Genomic DNA, 16634 nt, shown 5'->3' on the forward strand with positions numbered 1-16634 from the left:
CACATATCTCAAATCATACTGGCCAAAAGTATTCCTCATAAATAACAACAGTACAAAAGACCTAGTCCATGACAGATTTTAATAGGTTATGAGAGAGTTGGATGTTGCACTCTGTCCAGTAAATACACGAAATTGTTTTCCATCTCTACCAAAATAAATAAATAAAACAGCACCCCCACTTTTGCCAAATATCGCCAAACTAATTCTCAAATAATGAAAAATTAGCCTAACCTTTTTCAAAATAGTCTTTTATGCTTAACTTACCAGTGAGCAGCAGTAACTCTGGAGCAAATATCATTGCTTTATTTTTTATTTGATCCATGATCTGAGTTTTCCTCTCAGTAGACTGTGGAGCTATGGCCCAGACCTCAAGAGAAAAGATAGTGCTCTGAGAGTAGGCATGCTTAATAACGTTAGGCAAAATTACTGAATTGTCCCTCTTTGGCCAGAGAGCCTGACAAGGGCATCTGGCACTCATTGCCAGAAATCTGGATACCTCATGGAGAGGAATATGAAGATCAGTAACTGAAGGATTTCATGTGTATTCATAGCAATTTAAAAGTTCAGAAAAAATAGACAATCTTCCATTTTTCTGATTTGCAGTCCTTGATAAAACATGAAGTTTATTGTGGTATTTCATGAAGAAAGACACTTTTCTGTGCTTCAACCAGGCTGCTGTTTACAATTAATCTAAATAGTTGAATATTTTACACATTAAAAGGAGTGGATATAAAACTGGGAGATCTTCTGACATAAAAAACAGGATGCTCAAGAAAGTTCACAACTATTCAAAGTGGACCTGTAAGCAGAGGTGCACTTGTATATTATGTGAAAGGAAGTACAGATTCACCAGATTATACAATCAGAATGAGATATTTACAGACGCTGCCATGTTTTGATGGTTGCTTTTTTCTGGGAGAGTATTTAGGTATTTCTTAGTTTTGTTGATTTTTTTTAATGGTTATTGCACTTTTTTCTTTTTCTTTTTCCTGTAATTTGATTATTGTTTTCTACTTATTTATTTACTTATTTATTTAATAATTTGTTTATTTACTCTTTCTAAATCTTGAGTGCTGGCCCTACCTCATCACTCTTCAGAGTCTCTTCCCTTCTCCTCTGAGCTGGTTAGGGCCCCCTGATTTATGCTCACATCCTGGCACATGAACTCCCTTCAGAATTAGTACATCAATTCCACTGAGGCCAGTGAGTGAACGATTTCCACCAACACTCGACAGATTTATGGAACCCCACTCTACATGAAGATCACATGGAGACCGAGCTGCCCATTTCCCACACGTGTGCCCTAAGTCATGATGCACCTTCTACATCTTATTGCGTTGGTGGTCAGTCTTTCATAGCTCCCAGTGTTCCATTTTCACTGACTCTGTGGGTCTTCCTGTGGAATACCTGTCTTCTCAGGACCATGATTTCTTTCCCCAACTCTTCCCTGTGAGTCACTGAGCTTTATCCTATGTATGTCTGTGGGTTTCCTTATCTGGTCCTTATCTGGTTCAGTTGGCTGCTGGGTGAAGCCATTCAGAGAGCAGTTATGATAGACTCCTGTCTGGATGTCCCACACGTCAGGCTGTGAAGTGGAGTGTAGATCTCTGCTTGCAGGTAGTTGAGCAAACTGCAAGCCAAGAATGGCAATTTGAACAGAGTAGGTTTATTTCAATGATAGTGTAGCCAGAAATCTGCTTCTTTTATTCTAGGTCTAGATAAGAACACATAAGTTCTTGCCTGTAGGTTCTACTTTTGAGCCAAGGTTCTGGGTAGTTGACAGGTAGAAAACCTCTTGAGGAAGTAGGGTCTCAACCAGTGAATGTCAGTCTCCCTAATCCTGTAACACTAATATAGTTCATGTTGCTGTAGTCTCGCCTAAACATGACATCATTTTGCTGTTATTTGATAACTGAAATTTTGCTACTGTTATGCATTATAATGTGCAATTTGTGGAATATCTGATGTGAAGGATATATAATGTTACCCCCAAAAAGTTCATGACACACAAGTTAAGAATAACAGGTCTAAGTTGCTAAATTTTAAACAAAATTATTTCTCAAGTACATTCTACAATATACATTGACCATTACTTTTTTGTTTTCTTTTCATTAAAAAAAAGGACTTTATCCAAAATATCAAAGGCAGTTTACTTTCTTATGATTTATATGAAAATTGGCTTAGTGTCCCAGATGAAGGACCTCTTCGTGGAAAAATTGCAGCCATCCAAAAGTAAGCACATGGGGAACTGCACTAATACAGAAACAGTGCTTTTTTAAGGTACAAAGGCTTGTGTTTATAGATTGAAAACTGGAATGATGTCCCATGCCAAGAGGTTTCCTTTGCTCAGACATGTATATTCACTTTATAAAAACGTGCACTTCTCAAGCTAGAGTGTTGAATCATGCCTGTAATTCCGCAACTTGAGAGTCTTCTACATTATAATTGTCATGGGTTTCAAGAGAGCCTATGCAACATGTTTTGTGCAAGTCAGCCTTGACTATTGCTTTGATTTCCTGTGTGAAACAAAATAAGTATATGTGTGTAATGCCTGCGGGTTATTTGCATTCTCTTATCATGGTATTGTGAGTATTTCACATGTTAAATATATATCACTGATTGAAGCTATTACTAAGTTTGTCTTTCTCAATATAACTACCTAGAGAAGTCTGGGTAAGGAATACCTTTGACTTCTTTGAATCATTTTTCAGTATGATACTTCACTGAAATATTTCCTAAGTAGCAGAAGCTTTGAGCTCACATTGCTACCCAGGAACACAACATCTCTGCCTTGCCTACAGCAGAAGCTTTTTATAATTGCAGTGTATAGGGTCACTAGTGTGCTTTTTGATCCTTATTTTCTACAGTGTCACATGCATTCATACTGTATTCGATATGTAATGTGTTCACATGGTGGCTGGAAAGATGTTTCACTGTTTAACAACACTGGATGTTTCCATACACAGAACAGACATGGCCTGACTCAATCTTCATTCTCTCTAATACCAGGGATCATGATCCATTCCTCTGGGTTCTGTGGGTAACAGCTATACTTGTAGTATACAGAAATTCATACAAAATTTAAATCTTTCCCATAATTCTATAGGGAGAAGTGATTTCCAGAAAAAACTTAAGGCAATACTTTGACTGTATATTCTTATTCATTTTGAAATCTGAGTATCCAGTGAGCTGGTCTACAAAACTTTTACACCAATTTTTTTTTAATTTAGAGGTTTGTAAGTAACATTAGTTGCAGGACCATCAGTAAAATTCTCCTATTTCTATGTATAGTATCCTTTTGAAGATGCCAAACCCAAACTACCTTTTGCTTAAGCAACTCATCTGTGTTCTACAAAAAATTAAAGCCGCTTCTACGAACCATTTAGACACCTTTGACTTGTCTGTTCGCATAGCACCTCATGTTTTATGGAATCCGACTTGCAAGACCTTATTTGGGAGGGATCTCTCAAAGAAGGTAAGGGGTCTGATTTTCCCTGTGGAAACAAAGTCGTCATTGTAATTCAGGAATTGGGAATACCTCAGAAAGATTACAGATATTAAGGGACACCTGAGAATTGCATTTTCTGGTGTGGGAGATGCACTGATCTATTTCAGGAAGGATTGGGAAAGGGAACTTTTAATGTAGTTTGATTTAATTGAATCATTTCGTTTTGGTTCTTTCTTTCCTTTTTTCTTTACAGATATTTATTTTAGATATTGATGTTTTAACCAGCAACATCCTGGCATGTATAGTGGTAGTTCAAGGAGACTACAGTGAAGTTGAAAAAATATCCCGATTACCTAGTGTTTTGTTTGTTTTCTCTTGTAGACATCCTTTGGAGCACATGATACTTGTCTTTCTTTTGTGTTTCCTTTTTTTAGTATTTGTATTTTTTCATTTTTTATTGGATTTATTTCTTTACTTACATTTCAATGTTATTCCCCTTCCCAATGTCCTGTCCATAGGCCCCATTCGCTCCACTCCTCCTCCCCAATATGGATATTCCCCCAATCCATCCCCCTGAGTTCTCCCACATATTCCTGTGTACTGGGCAGGGTTCAACCTTGTCAGGACCAAGGGCTTCCCCTTCCACTGGTGCCCCAACAAGGCTATTATCTTCTTACATATGCAGTTGGAGCCCTGGGTCAGTCCATGTATATTCTTTCAGTAGTGGTTTAGTCCCTGGAAGCTCTGGTTGGTTGGCATTGTTGTTTTTATTATGTTGCAAACTCCTTCAACTCTTTCAATACTTCCTCTAATTTCCCCCAAGGGGGTCCTGTTCTCAGTTTGATGGTTTGCTGCTAGCATTGACCTCTGTATTGGACATGCTCTAGATGTGTCTCTCAAGAGAGATCTATACCCGGTCCCTTTCAGCATGAATTAGTGGTGAGATTATTATACTTTAGAAATATTCACTGCCCAACTGCACTGCTTGTCATATAAATGCACATTGCATATAATTATATAGGTGCATATAATTATATAATTGCATATAATTACTTTATGTGATGTAATGAATATTGATAAAAGTCTAGTGTATATCATGTAATGCACTTTGTAATACTTTAGTACTAACTCCTACATATATAAAATGAATAGTGTATGTTTGTATTATTTTAGTTGCTATCTTATGTACCTCAGGTTTTCTGTAGCTCTTAAGTTTACTATATCCATATGAATTAATATTTTTACTAATTTATTTACTTCATATCCTGATTGCCATAAGTTCCTTCCTCCAAGTCCCATCCTTACAACCCCCTCTTCCCTCACTTTAATAATCATTTAAAAATTTACTAAATTTTTAATTTTTTAAATTCTGGTGGGATGTTACCAGAGGAGAAGACAGGCAGAAAGATAGGAAAATGAGTGTTAATGTGTTTCATGATGAGAAATTCACAGAGAATCAGTGAAAAACATGCATTTTGAAAAGAAAAAGATTGACAAAAAACCACAAAACAACAACAAAAAAAAAAGGAAAGGAAAGGGTATATTTTACCCAATAGTTTCCAGAAAAAAAGTTCCACAGAAAGGAAGTCATGTGATATCACACACAATGGCATAGGATAGCCTAGGGAAAAGCTCGTTCCATTTAGAACTTGTCTTAATATACCACTATCACTGTGATAAAACACTTAAGAAAAGCCACTCATGGAGGACAGGTTACTCTTGATGATATACTTCTAGTTACCAGTTAAATACTGAGAAATGTCATGGCACAAACCGAAGCAGGGCAGGAACCTGGAGGCAAGAAGTGAAGCAGGAGTTGGGTAGGTGTTCTGCCAATTGCCTTGCACCTCATATCTTTCTTTGACCAATAGCTCAAGGGTGGCACAATTTTGGAGATACGGGCCTTCCAAATTTCACTGTTAATCAATATACCTTAGACTTCCCCATATAGTAGACAAATCGGATGGGGGCATTGTATCAACAAAGATACCCCTTCTCACCAACTTCTTCTCTCAGTTTTTTTCTATTGCTTTAAAGAAAAACAAGGACCAATGCAACTTATTGAAGTAAGTGTTTATTTGGAACTTAAAGATGTAGAGGGATTACAGTTCTTCAATGGCATCACAGAGGAGCGTGGCTACAGGAAGGAAGGAAGGACAACCAAACAGGAAGCAGAGACCTTAGGGCTTTCATCCTAGGAAGCAAACATGAATCACAGAGGGCACACTGCAAATGGCACCTAGCTTCTGTAAACTTAAATCCTAAGCAATGACGTACTTCCTCCAGGAAAGCCATGCCATGTAATCCACCCAAAATATGTAATGAAGATGGGATCATATATTATGGTGCTCGGAATTAGACAGTCAACCCATTCAAATGTTCACCGTGAAACTCCACCTTCTCCCCACACCCAAGCAGAACATCAACAATTAAAGAAAGCTTTGAAGTCATTATTAATTTGATTCATTCATATTTATTCTGGCAGCTCATCAGCTCTGAAATATTTCTTTGCTTTAGTAGTTCCTTCATTCTTTGCAATATGTATGAAATTTTTTTACTATGTTTAGTAAGTCACAAAGAACTTAGAGTCTCCATTTCAGACACAGACTTCATTTCTCAGGTTCATATCTGCTGATACTAACTGCTCTTTTCCTCATCATTTTGGATTTCAAATTTTATTGATTTCAATTTTGTAAACAATGTGAAATGAGAGGATCTTGTTTTTGCCTTGTGTTGTTACAGTTGTCCATTATACAATTCATGATTGACAACTGTCAAGAATTATTTGGAGAAAATGATAATATATTTTGTGAAGATAATCAGAAGTCTTATGACATCAACCTATCTTCTGATACATTAAATACTTCTGGCAAAGCAACTCTTATGATTGAAACCATAGATGACCACGAAGTGAAGACCTCAAAGGCTAATACTAAAGAATTAGAGATGTCGTCTGCTGTTCCTCATGAGGGAGGTCCTACAGGTAGGAGAAGTTTTAATTAGTATTCAAATGAATGGAAGGTTGATAGCATTCTCTGACTTCGTAAGTTTTAAATATCAGAGCAGCATTGGGGTACATAATGATATTAGATTATAGGAAATGTTTCTAAACAACACTTAAATGAAATTGCATTTGAATATGTGTGTATGTGTGTACATATGTACGTATAATAGAAGGATTCCATAATTATTCCCTATAAGAATTCCAGAATATTGCATGTGATATTTCTCTTACTTCTTCCCATGATCCATAAGTATTATAGAATGTCTTAGATATGAAATTATTTTTGAAAAGATAACGTAGAAACTATTATTTGATTTAAAAATCCACTAAAAATACTACAAGGTTATACCATGCTCTAACAAGCTTTTCTATCTTTGGACAAAAACCTTGTTTAATTTTTTTTGAGATATAATCTTGCCAAATGGTTATCACTTGGTATGAATATTATGTTGCCCAAGATCCACTACAACCACATATGTGAAGAATAATAAAGAGGCTAAAACATTCCTGATTTAACAAGTAACAACATTCAAAATCAGATATATTGTTAACTGAAGTAATTCTGAATTTAGAGTATAAAAATATACTGAAAAATTAATTTCATCTGAAGTGGTACGAATCTGTAATCTGAGAATGTTTTTCTAATTTTGACATTTTATGTTTCATTTAGCAGGCCACAATGGAACAACTTCAAAATATAATGTTCCACAAGAGAAAATTCTTCATGACTGAAGAAGTTTCCGGTCATTGTATTTCAATGTTCTCTTCTACCTCCCACAAACCATAGCGGAAGAGATTATTACAAGAATCAACTTCAGTTTTATATTTAACCATATTGTTTGCTATAATTGTTTTACTCACTATATGTATTTTATGTTATGTATTATATATTATTCTCTATTATAATAAATACTATTGAATTATATTATTTGTTAGACTCCAATGTGGCTGATTTATGATTCTCCACAGTCTTTGGAAAATGGCATGTTCAGTATTCTCCTCTACTTCTGTTACTCAAATCTGTATTCATGTGACAGACCCACTAGAATCACTTTATTCATAGTTTCTTCCAGACTACCATGAAGATGACATTCTGAGTACTGCTCAACAAATGAAAGGTGGGGCTTTATCTGGCCCGAATTCTTCCAGATTCTCACCAAACAACAGTCCACATGGCTAAGAATCAACTACTTAGCAGTACAATAACATTGGACTCTCCTGTGAGTTTTAGCAACACTTTTTATAAAGAAATTATATTCCCATTTCTATGAAAAGGTACTCTAGACAGGAAGGGCATTAGGAAAAATAGATCATTACTTGGCTCAGGGAATCATCATTCTTCGTGTCTGATGGCAGGATGTTGCAGCTAGTGAAGTTGTTCACCTTGCTGATAAGCAGATTATGACGAATGTTCATATTCAGTGAGTTTCTTCTTTTTATTCGTTCCAGGAACTATGCCTAAGGAATAGTACAACTCAGTTATACTACATCAGTTATGTAAACAGAAACAGAAACTAATGACATTGAATATTCCTTCAGAGTTGTGACCAAATTTTTTTGTCATAGATCTAAATAAAATTCCATTAATGATTAAAATTAATCATCACTCATGATGATATTAGAGGAGGATCACAGTTTTAATAATATAAAAAATGACCTGATATGATGGTTCAGTGTCTAAAGCAATTGAGATACAGGTTTTATGACATGAATTTGGGTCACCAAAGTGTACATTAAAAAACAAACAAAACTGGGTACTTTAGCACAAGCATCTTTACAAGCTTCTGCGTACAGATACGATTTGGAGAACAGAATTGAAAGGAGCAATTTGTTCAGATATTCCTGGCATATTGTTCAGTAGTGAGCAAATAGATCCTGTGTCAAAGAGAGACAGGAAAAGACCAGGACTTGAATCTGTGCTCTTACAAATAGGCTCAAAGCACTATATTGCCAGTGATATGCATATCTTTATACACACACACACACACATACACACACACACACACGGATCATGCACATTTGCACATGCACTGCATACACTCAAACATATCGAGATAGAGGATGCTTGTTGTAGCATCTCTCTTCATAACTAAGAACTTTATCTGAACATCAAGCATTATTTATGGATGATCTCTGATGAGAGCAAAAACAATATAAGATGTATAAAAAGGCCTTTTGAAAAACAAACTCAAACATCCAGAAATTAAAGAGCACATTTGAAATGATTCATGTCTCTAAAGTATTAGTAGCATTCAAAAGGAAATCAAAAATTCTTACATTGCAATAACCAAATTCTGAAAGATTGATTACATTTTAAGAAATTAAAATGAGTAATTTGAACTCCCTTTCTGTCTGCTCCTCTTCCTTGGGCAGAACTTAATGTTTGCCCCTCTCAACACTCCACAGGTGGCAAGTCTCCCAAGAGTTCTACTACAGCCAGGGCAATATGTAAGACACCCATCTAAATAACAGCAGCAGCTGAGACCCCCAATGGGCCCAGTGGACTCCAAGAGCTCAGGCTTAGTACCAATTCATAAATGGGACATCATGAAACTGAAAAGCTTCTGTAAGGCAAAAGACTTCCTCAATAGGAAAATAGTCAACCTAGTCTTGGGAATTGGTTCTAAGGCTTTGGCTTATTTCAGCTGCTAAAAGCACGTGTTCAGAACTGAGAAAACCTGTATCCAGCTGGCTTTGGGTGGTAGTAAAAAATTGTCATACAATCAATGGCTGGGCAGAGATATGGCGCAGTGTTTTTATATTGGGCAAGATACTGAGAGGGGAGAGAAAAAAGAATCGCCATGACAGGGAAGTAGATGTTGTTTGTGAATGGGGTCTTAGAGATGAAATGTAGGTTTTAAAGGATGTTAACTCAGGAACACCAGAAAGAAGTGTTTGCAAACTGCAGGGAAGTTAACCTAGTCAAGTCATAACAAAATTAGTTGGCTTGCATGTCTTTCATTCAAGAACCCAGAGAGCTCTTGGACAGATGCAATATGTGAACATTGGGAGCAAAGTAGTTTAACTAATTCATAGCTATCACCTAAAGACTGGGAAAAAACCTTCAGTAACCCTACATCGGGTAGAGGGCTGATATCCCAAATACATAATGAGCTCAAGAAGCAAACCTCCAAAAAAACCAAATACCCAATTTAAAAAGGAGGTACACAGCTGAACAAAGAATTCACAACAGAGAAAACTTGAATGACGCAAAAGCATTTAGAGAAATGTTCAAAGATTTTAGTTATCAGGAAAATGCAAATCAGAATGTCCCTGAGATTCCATTATACATTTCTCAGAATTGCTAAGACCAAAAACTCAGATGACAGCACATGCTCCTGCATTGTTGGTGGGATTGCAAGCTGGTACAACCAATCTGGAAATCAGTCTGGAGGTTCTTCAGATAATTGGACATAGTACTACATGAGGACCCAGCTATACCACTTCTGGGCGAATAACCAAAAGTTGCTACAAAACTTAACAAGGACACATGCTCCACAATATTCATAGTGGCCTTATTTGTAATGGGCAGAAGATAGGAACAATTCAAAGGTTTCTCAAACAAAGAGTGCATATAGACAATGTGGTTCATATGTACTATGAAATACTATTCAGCTATTATGAATGAGGACATCATCAGTTTTGCAGGCAATTGAATGAAACTGAATATTATCATCTGGAGTGAATTAACCCAGACCCAACAGAACATGCATTGTATCTACTCACTAAAAAGTGGATATTAGTCAAAAAGTAGAGAATACTTAGGCTATAACCCTCAGAGATTAGGAAGTTTAACAAGCAGGAATGTCCAAGAGAGGATGTTTCAATCCCACTTAGATTGTGGAAGAAAATAATCATGGGAGACAGAGGAAGTGAGGGAACTGGATGGGAAAGGGGATGGAAAGGGAAAAAGGGGAACAGAACAGGGAGGGTGGCAGGAGAAAAGCCCAGAGGGACAATAGAATGGATAGAAATATGCACCCTGGAAGGGTGCGAGCTCGGGGGCTGTCTAGAAAGTACCAGAGACCTCGTAGGTGAGACCCTTTCAGGACTCAATGGGAGTGATCTTAGATATAATGTCCAACAGTGGAGAGAGGAAAGTTGAAGAGTCTACCTCCAGTATATAGACAGGACCTAAAGTAGAGGGATGGGGTTAACAAACCACAGCCAAAATTTTAGAGCCAAATTTTTCTTGTCTAAAATAACTACGGGCACAAAAATGGAGAAGAGGCTAAGGAAAAAGTGGTTCAGTGACTAGCCCAACTTGGGATCCATTTCATGGCTGGCACCAAGGCTTGATACTATTACTGATGCTATGCTATACTTGCCTACAGTTGCCTACTAGGGCTGTGTTCTGAAAGACCCAACCAGCAGCTGACTGAGACAGGAACAGATAATTACACAGAACTATTGAACTGAAGTCAGGAGCTCCTATAGGTGAATGGGCAGGATGTAAGAAGCTGACGAGAAGGGCAACCCCTAGGGATGACCAGCAGTCTCAGCTAACCTGGACCCCTAGGAGCTCCCAGCCGCTGAGCACCAACCAGGCAGCATACAGTAGCTGGTCTGAGGTTCTGGGCACATACATAACCAAGCATTGCCTTGTCTGGCCTCAGTGGGAGAAGACACACCCAATCCTCAAGAAACTTAAGGCTTCAGGGAAGTGAGAGGTCTGGTGTCATGGAGCATACTCATAGAGACAGGTGAAGGAGGAATGGAATAAAATGTGGAGGGAGGATAAGGAGTAGGGCCAATGAGAGGATTGTAAATAAATATAAAACTAAGAAGAAAATAAGCAATATTCGATGACAATAAGTACAAATAAACAGAAAAGCTGATAAAATTACAAGAGCAAAAAATCAAGAAACAGCACTAGCACATGCTGATATTGATAATGTTGTTGTAAAAATATAAAAAATAAAGTATTGTTGTCTTTTACCTCGCTAGGTCTGACACTATGGTGCCCCAAGATATCTGCTAGATATCTTGGTGGAAACACGTGCCAACTTCATGGCAGCCCAGACCCCACACTCCATTACACTTAAATCTACACATGAAAGATCACGCAACACAATAATCTTTGACCCAATTAGTAAAATATAATTGCCCACCTAAACATACAAAGCCCAGTATCATCCATACCTTAAAAACATGAATAACAACCTGCAAATACACAGAGCTGAATCTTAACATCACCTGTCATGTCTTCTCTCCCTATCTCTCCCGTTTTCCTCCTTTCCATTTCTGTCTCCTCCTCTTCCCTCAAACTCTTCTTCCACCCATCCTTCCTTTTCATCAAATGACAATCCACCTTCTTTCCTGTTCCTGTCCTTACCTGTGTTTTACACTTTAAATGGAGTGAAGGTTCTGGTGAAGTGACCTGAGTCCTGAGCATGTGATTAGGCAGCTGTACTTAGGGCACTGGAATTAGCATCAAAATACAGACAAGTCCAGGGCAAACCACAACATAATATGACTAGATGGAGACTATTGTTAGACTACTTGCCAAGTGTGTAAGAAAGACATTTAAACTTCAGAAATTTCAATAGCATTCTCCTGACACTTCTGCCCACCTTCATCAGACCTGATGATTTTGAACCACACAGGTAGGTTTCCCTTCCCACACCCATCTTCCCTCCTCAGTGAGGCCTCAGGCACAATCCAAGCTGCCTTAATCAACCTGCTATCCACTTAGCACCTCCCTATGCCCCTCCTACTTCCTTCATCAGACCTAAAGATCCTCAACCATACAGGTTAGCTTCACTTTCCTTATCCATCTTCCCTGCTCACTGAGTTCTCCATGGCGCAACAAACTGCCCTAAACAGCATATTATATCCCCTGGACTTCCACTCTCCATCACCTCTCTATCATCCATCATCAGGCCTACAGCTCTTGACCCATAAACACCTGTGGATTTTGAATGATACAGAGCTGCTGATCCTGTACCATGCAGCACTAGAATACCTGTGAGAAGCCTGCCTCACCAGGACCTTTTAAGTTAACCCCCATTCAGATACTTATAAGACAACAGTAACATTGAGGGACCAAGACTATCCAGATGACTAAAGGATCTCAAATGAACCCATCAACAAAATCCAGGGCAATATGACACCTCCAAGACACAGTTACCCCACTACAGCTAGCCCTGGACATCCTACCATAACCAACACACACACACACACACACACACACACACACACACACACACACACACAGAGAGAGAGAGAGAGAGAGAGAGAAAGAGAGAGAGAACTAAAATCCAATTTTATAGAGATAATAATGGATGCATCCATTAAAGGAATAGAGGAAAATACAATCAAAGTTCTGGAAATCTTTAAAGAAGAAACAAATAAATCCTTTAAAGATACACAGGAAAATACAATTACACTGATGAAGGAAATAAAATTATACAAGACATGAATGTACAAATAGAAGTGATAAAGAAAACACAAACAGGGAATCCTTGATATGGAAAACTTAGGGAAGAACAGAAATCACAGATGTAAGCATCACACACAGAATGCAGGAGACTCTCAGGCATAGAAGACACAATAGAAGAAATTGATAAAGCAGTCAAAGACATGTTAAATCTAAGAAATTCTACACAAAACATCCAGGAAAACTGGAATACTATGCAAGACCTAACCTAAGAATGATAGGTATAGAAGAAAGTGAAGAGTCCAATCTCCTAGGGTCAGAAAGAAATTCTCAACAAAATCATAAAAAATCCAACCTAAAGAAAGGAATAACTATAAACATATAAAAAGCTTATAGAACTCCAATTATACTGAACAAGAAAAGAAAATTCTCTCACCATATAATAATCAAATCACAAAAGTTATAGGAAAAAGAAATCATATTAAAGGAAGCAAACAGAAAAGAGCAGATAATATACAGGGCAGACCCACCAGGATTGCACCAGACTTGTCAACAGAGACTCTCAAAGCTAAAAGAACCTTGTCAGTTATCTTGAAATCTCTAAAAAACCCACCTGTGGGTCCTAGTTTACTACACTAGGCAAACCTCCCAATCAGTACAGATGGAGAAAACAAACTATTTCAAGACAAATCATAATTCAAACACTATCTACCAACAAATCCAGCACTTTAATAAAATAACAGAAGGAAATTTCAACCCAAAGATGATAACTCCATCCAAAAAACACAAAAAATAAGTAACACCATACTAGAAAAAAAAACAAGAAAAGCACACACAGTCTCTCTCTCTCTCTCTCTCTCTCTCTCTCTCTCTCTCTCTCTCTCTCTCTCTCTCCCTCTCTCTCTGTCTCTCTCTCTCTCTCTCTCTCTCTCTCTCTCTCTCTCTCTCTCTCACACACACACACACACACACTAACAACAAAAATATCAAAATAACAGGACATAATCAATGGTCATTAATATCTCTGAATATCAATGGACTGAATTCCCAAATAATAAGACACATGCTAACAGAATTGAGTCAACAGCATAATCCAACATTCTGCTGCATACAAGAAATATACCTCAGCAATAAAGATACAATTTAGCTCAGAGTAAAGTTTTGAAACCTTTTTCAAGTAAATAGACACAAGAAACAAGCTTGTGTAGCCATTTCGTTACGTATGCAGTAGACTTTCAGCCAAAATTAATCAAAAGGGACAAGGAAGGACATCTCATATTCATCAAGGGAAAAACATCTAGCAAGATATGATCTTAATTCTGAATACCTGTACCCCAAACAAATGGTCACCAACATCTGCAAAAGAAACATTGCTAAAGCTCAAATTGTACATTGAACACCACACATTAATATGGGAGTCTCCAACACCAATACAGATGTGAATGCTCACAATCAACCATCAGACTGAGCCTGAGGAAACAATGAAGGAGTAAGAGGAAAGAATGAAGGGGCTGAAAGGGTTTGCCACCCCATAGTAAGAAAAACAATTCCAACCAACAGGACCTCTCAGAGCTCCCAGGGACTAAACCACTAATCAAAAAGTATACATGGAGGGTCCCATGGTTCCAGCCGTATATGTAGCAAAGAATGGCCTTAACTGGCATAAATGGAAGGTGAAGCCCCTGGTACTGTGAAGGCTGGATGATTTGTCATAGGGGAATGCTATGACAGTGAGGCAAGAGTGAGTGGGTGGGAAGGGGAGTACCTTCCTAGAAGCAGGAGAAAGAGAGTAGGATAGGGAATTTTTGGAGGGAAACCTAGAAGGGGGATAATATTTGAAATTAAATAAATATTTTTTATAAAAAGGATTGCTCTCTGAAAAAATAAACAAACCAATAAATAAATAAATAAACTTTAGAAGGCATCATCATCCCTGACATCACAGAGCAATAATGATTTAAAAATGAATGGTATTGGTCCAGAAATAAACAAGGTGATCAGTAGATTTGAATCATGGCAAAAAAATAAATCCATACACTTATGGAAACTTGAGTTTTGATGAAGAAGACAAAACCATACAATGGAAAAATAAAAACATCAACAAATGGTGCCTGACTAAATAGATGTCTCCATGTAGAAGAATGAAAATTGAGCCATACTTATCACTGTGCATAAAACTCAAGTCCAAATGGCTCAAGGACTTAATGAGATCCACTAATCCTTATAGAAGAGTAATTAAGAAAGTCTCTTTAAAAGAATTGGTACAGAAGATAATTTTCAGAACAGAAGACCAATGGCTCTGGGTCTAAGACCAATACTTGATAAATTTGACCTCATGAAATTGCAAATCTTTCTTAAGGCAAAGTACATGGTCAGTAGGACATATCAGCACCCTACCGATATAGAAAATATCCTTAGGAGCCCTGTTTCTGACAGAGAACTAATTTCCAAAATTTCCAACACAACTCAAGATGTTAAGCAACAACAATGCAAATAACCCAATTTACAAATGAGTTGCAGAACTAAGCAGAGTATTCTCAACAAAGGAGTCTTGAGTGACAGAGAAGCACTGAAAGAAATGTTCAAAGTCCTTAGATATCAGGGAAAAGCAAATCAAAACTATGAGGTTCAATGCTACACCTATCAGAAAGGCTTAGATTAAAAACTCAAGGAACAGTGCATGCAGATGGGAATGTGGAGAGGGGAACACTTCTTCGTTGTTGTTGGGAGTGTAAATTGTAGTTTTCTTAGAAACCACTGGACAGTTCTATATATTTGTATAGACCCAAAAGGTGATCCAACATTCCAGAAAGATACTTGTTCAGCTATGTTCACAGCAGCTTTATTTTCAATAACCAGAAACTGAAAACCAAAAAAATATATGTCCCTCAACTGAAGAATGGATAAAGGAAACAAACAAAAAATAATACAAACAAACAAAAAGTGTACATCTAAAGAATACTATTCAGATATTAAAGACAAAGATATCATGAATTTTGCAGGGAGATGGATCAAACTTGAGAATATCATCCTGAGGGAGGTAACCAAATTTCAAAATGATATGCATGGTAGGGACTCACATACAAGTGGACATTAGCTATAAAATGTGCATATCATTGTACTCTCCCAAGACCCAAAGAAGCTAAACAAGCAGAAAGCCCAAGCTTTTACCTCACTTAGAAGGGGAATAAAGTGGTCATGAGAGGCAGATGGAGGGGGAAGTGGGAGGGAAGGACATAGGGAGGGAGAAAATGGGGTTTAGGGCCAGGGGAGGCAAGTTCAGGAGAGATGGCTAGATGGCCATGAACACGAATAGATAAAGTCCTTCATCATCATCATAAAGTGTGAATTTTAAACCCATACCTTGCTTTTCCGGTGTTTGAATATCCAGCATTTGCTTTGGTGTGAGAACTGTGCTCTGATGATGCCAAGTGGTCTTGGATTTTGTTACTCCATTTACTGCGCTTGCCTCTACCCAGGAGGTTGTCTCTGCTGTTAGCTAGACTTGCTATCTCTGACAGTAGCTTGACCCTCCTGTAGGCCTGTGTATCAGCACTCATTAGACCTATTTTCATTAAGCTGGATCTCAGAACAGAGAGTTCTACTCTCAGGTGTGTAGGTGCTCCTGGTGACTGGATTTCAGCTCTCAAAACAGGCAGAAACCTGAAGGGTCCTGCCCCTGACTGCTCCTAGATCCCTGTGCCCGGGGGGGCACAGATGACACCAGGTAATTTCTTCTTGGGTTGGGAATGTGGGCAGAGAGTAGTCTCCTCTGAGTTCTCAGGAGTGCCTGAACTTGTGAG

General features: G+C 37.8%; 1 protein-coding gene across 1 annotated transcript in view; it reads left to right on the forward strand.

The window, feature by feature from the left end:
• The window catches only part of LOC120100814 (rho GTPase-activating protein 20-like), a 32666-nt gene extending 25286 nt beyond the window's left edge, over nt 1-7380 (forward strand). The window contains exons 16-19 of the mRNA XM_087637267.1: nt 2123-2232; nt 3292-3475; nt 6191-6431; nt 7123-7380. Coding sequence (XP_087493393.1) covers nt 2123-2232; nt 3292-3475; nt 6191-6431; nt 7123-7184 — 597 coding nt within the window. The 3' untranslated portion in view covers nt 7185-7380. The remainder of the gene's footprint in view (nt 1-2122; nt 2233-3291; nt 3476-6190; nt 6432-7122) is intronic.
• The last annotated feature ends 9254 nt before the right edge of the window (nt 7381-16634 follow it).

The sequence above is a fragment of the Rattus norvegicus genome, chromosome 2 (assembly GCF_021556685.1).
Source record: "Rattus norvegicus strain SHRSP/BbbUtx chromosome 2, alternate assembly SHRSP_T2T, whole genome shotgun sequence".
Taxonomy (NCBI): Eukaryota; Metazoa; Chordata; class Mammalia; order Rodentia; family Muridae; genus Rattus; species Rattus norvegicus.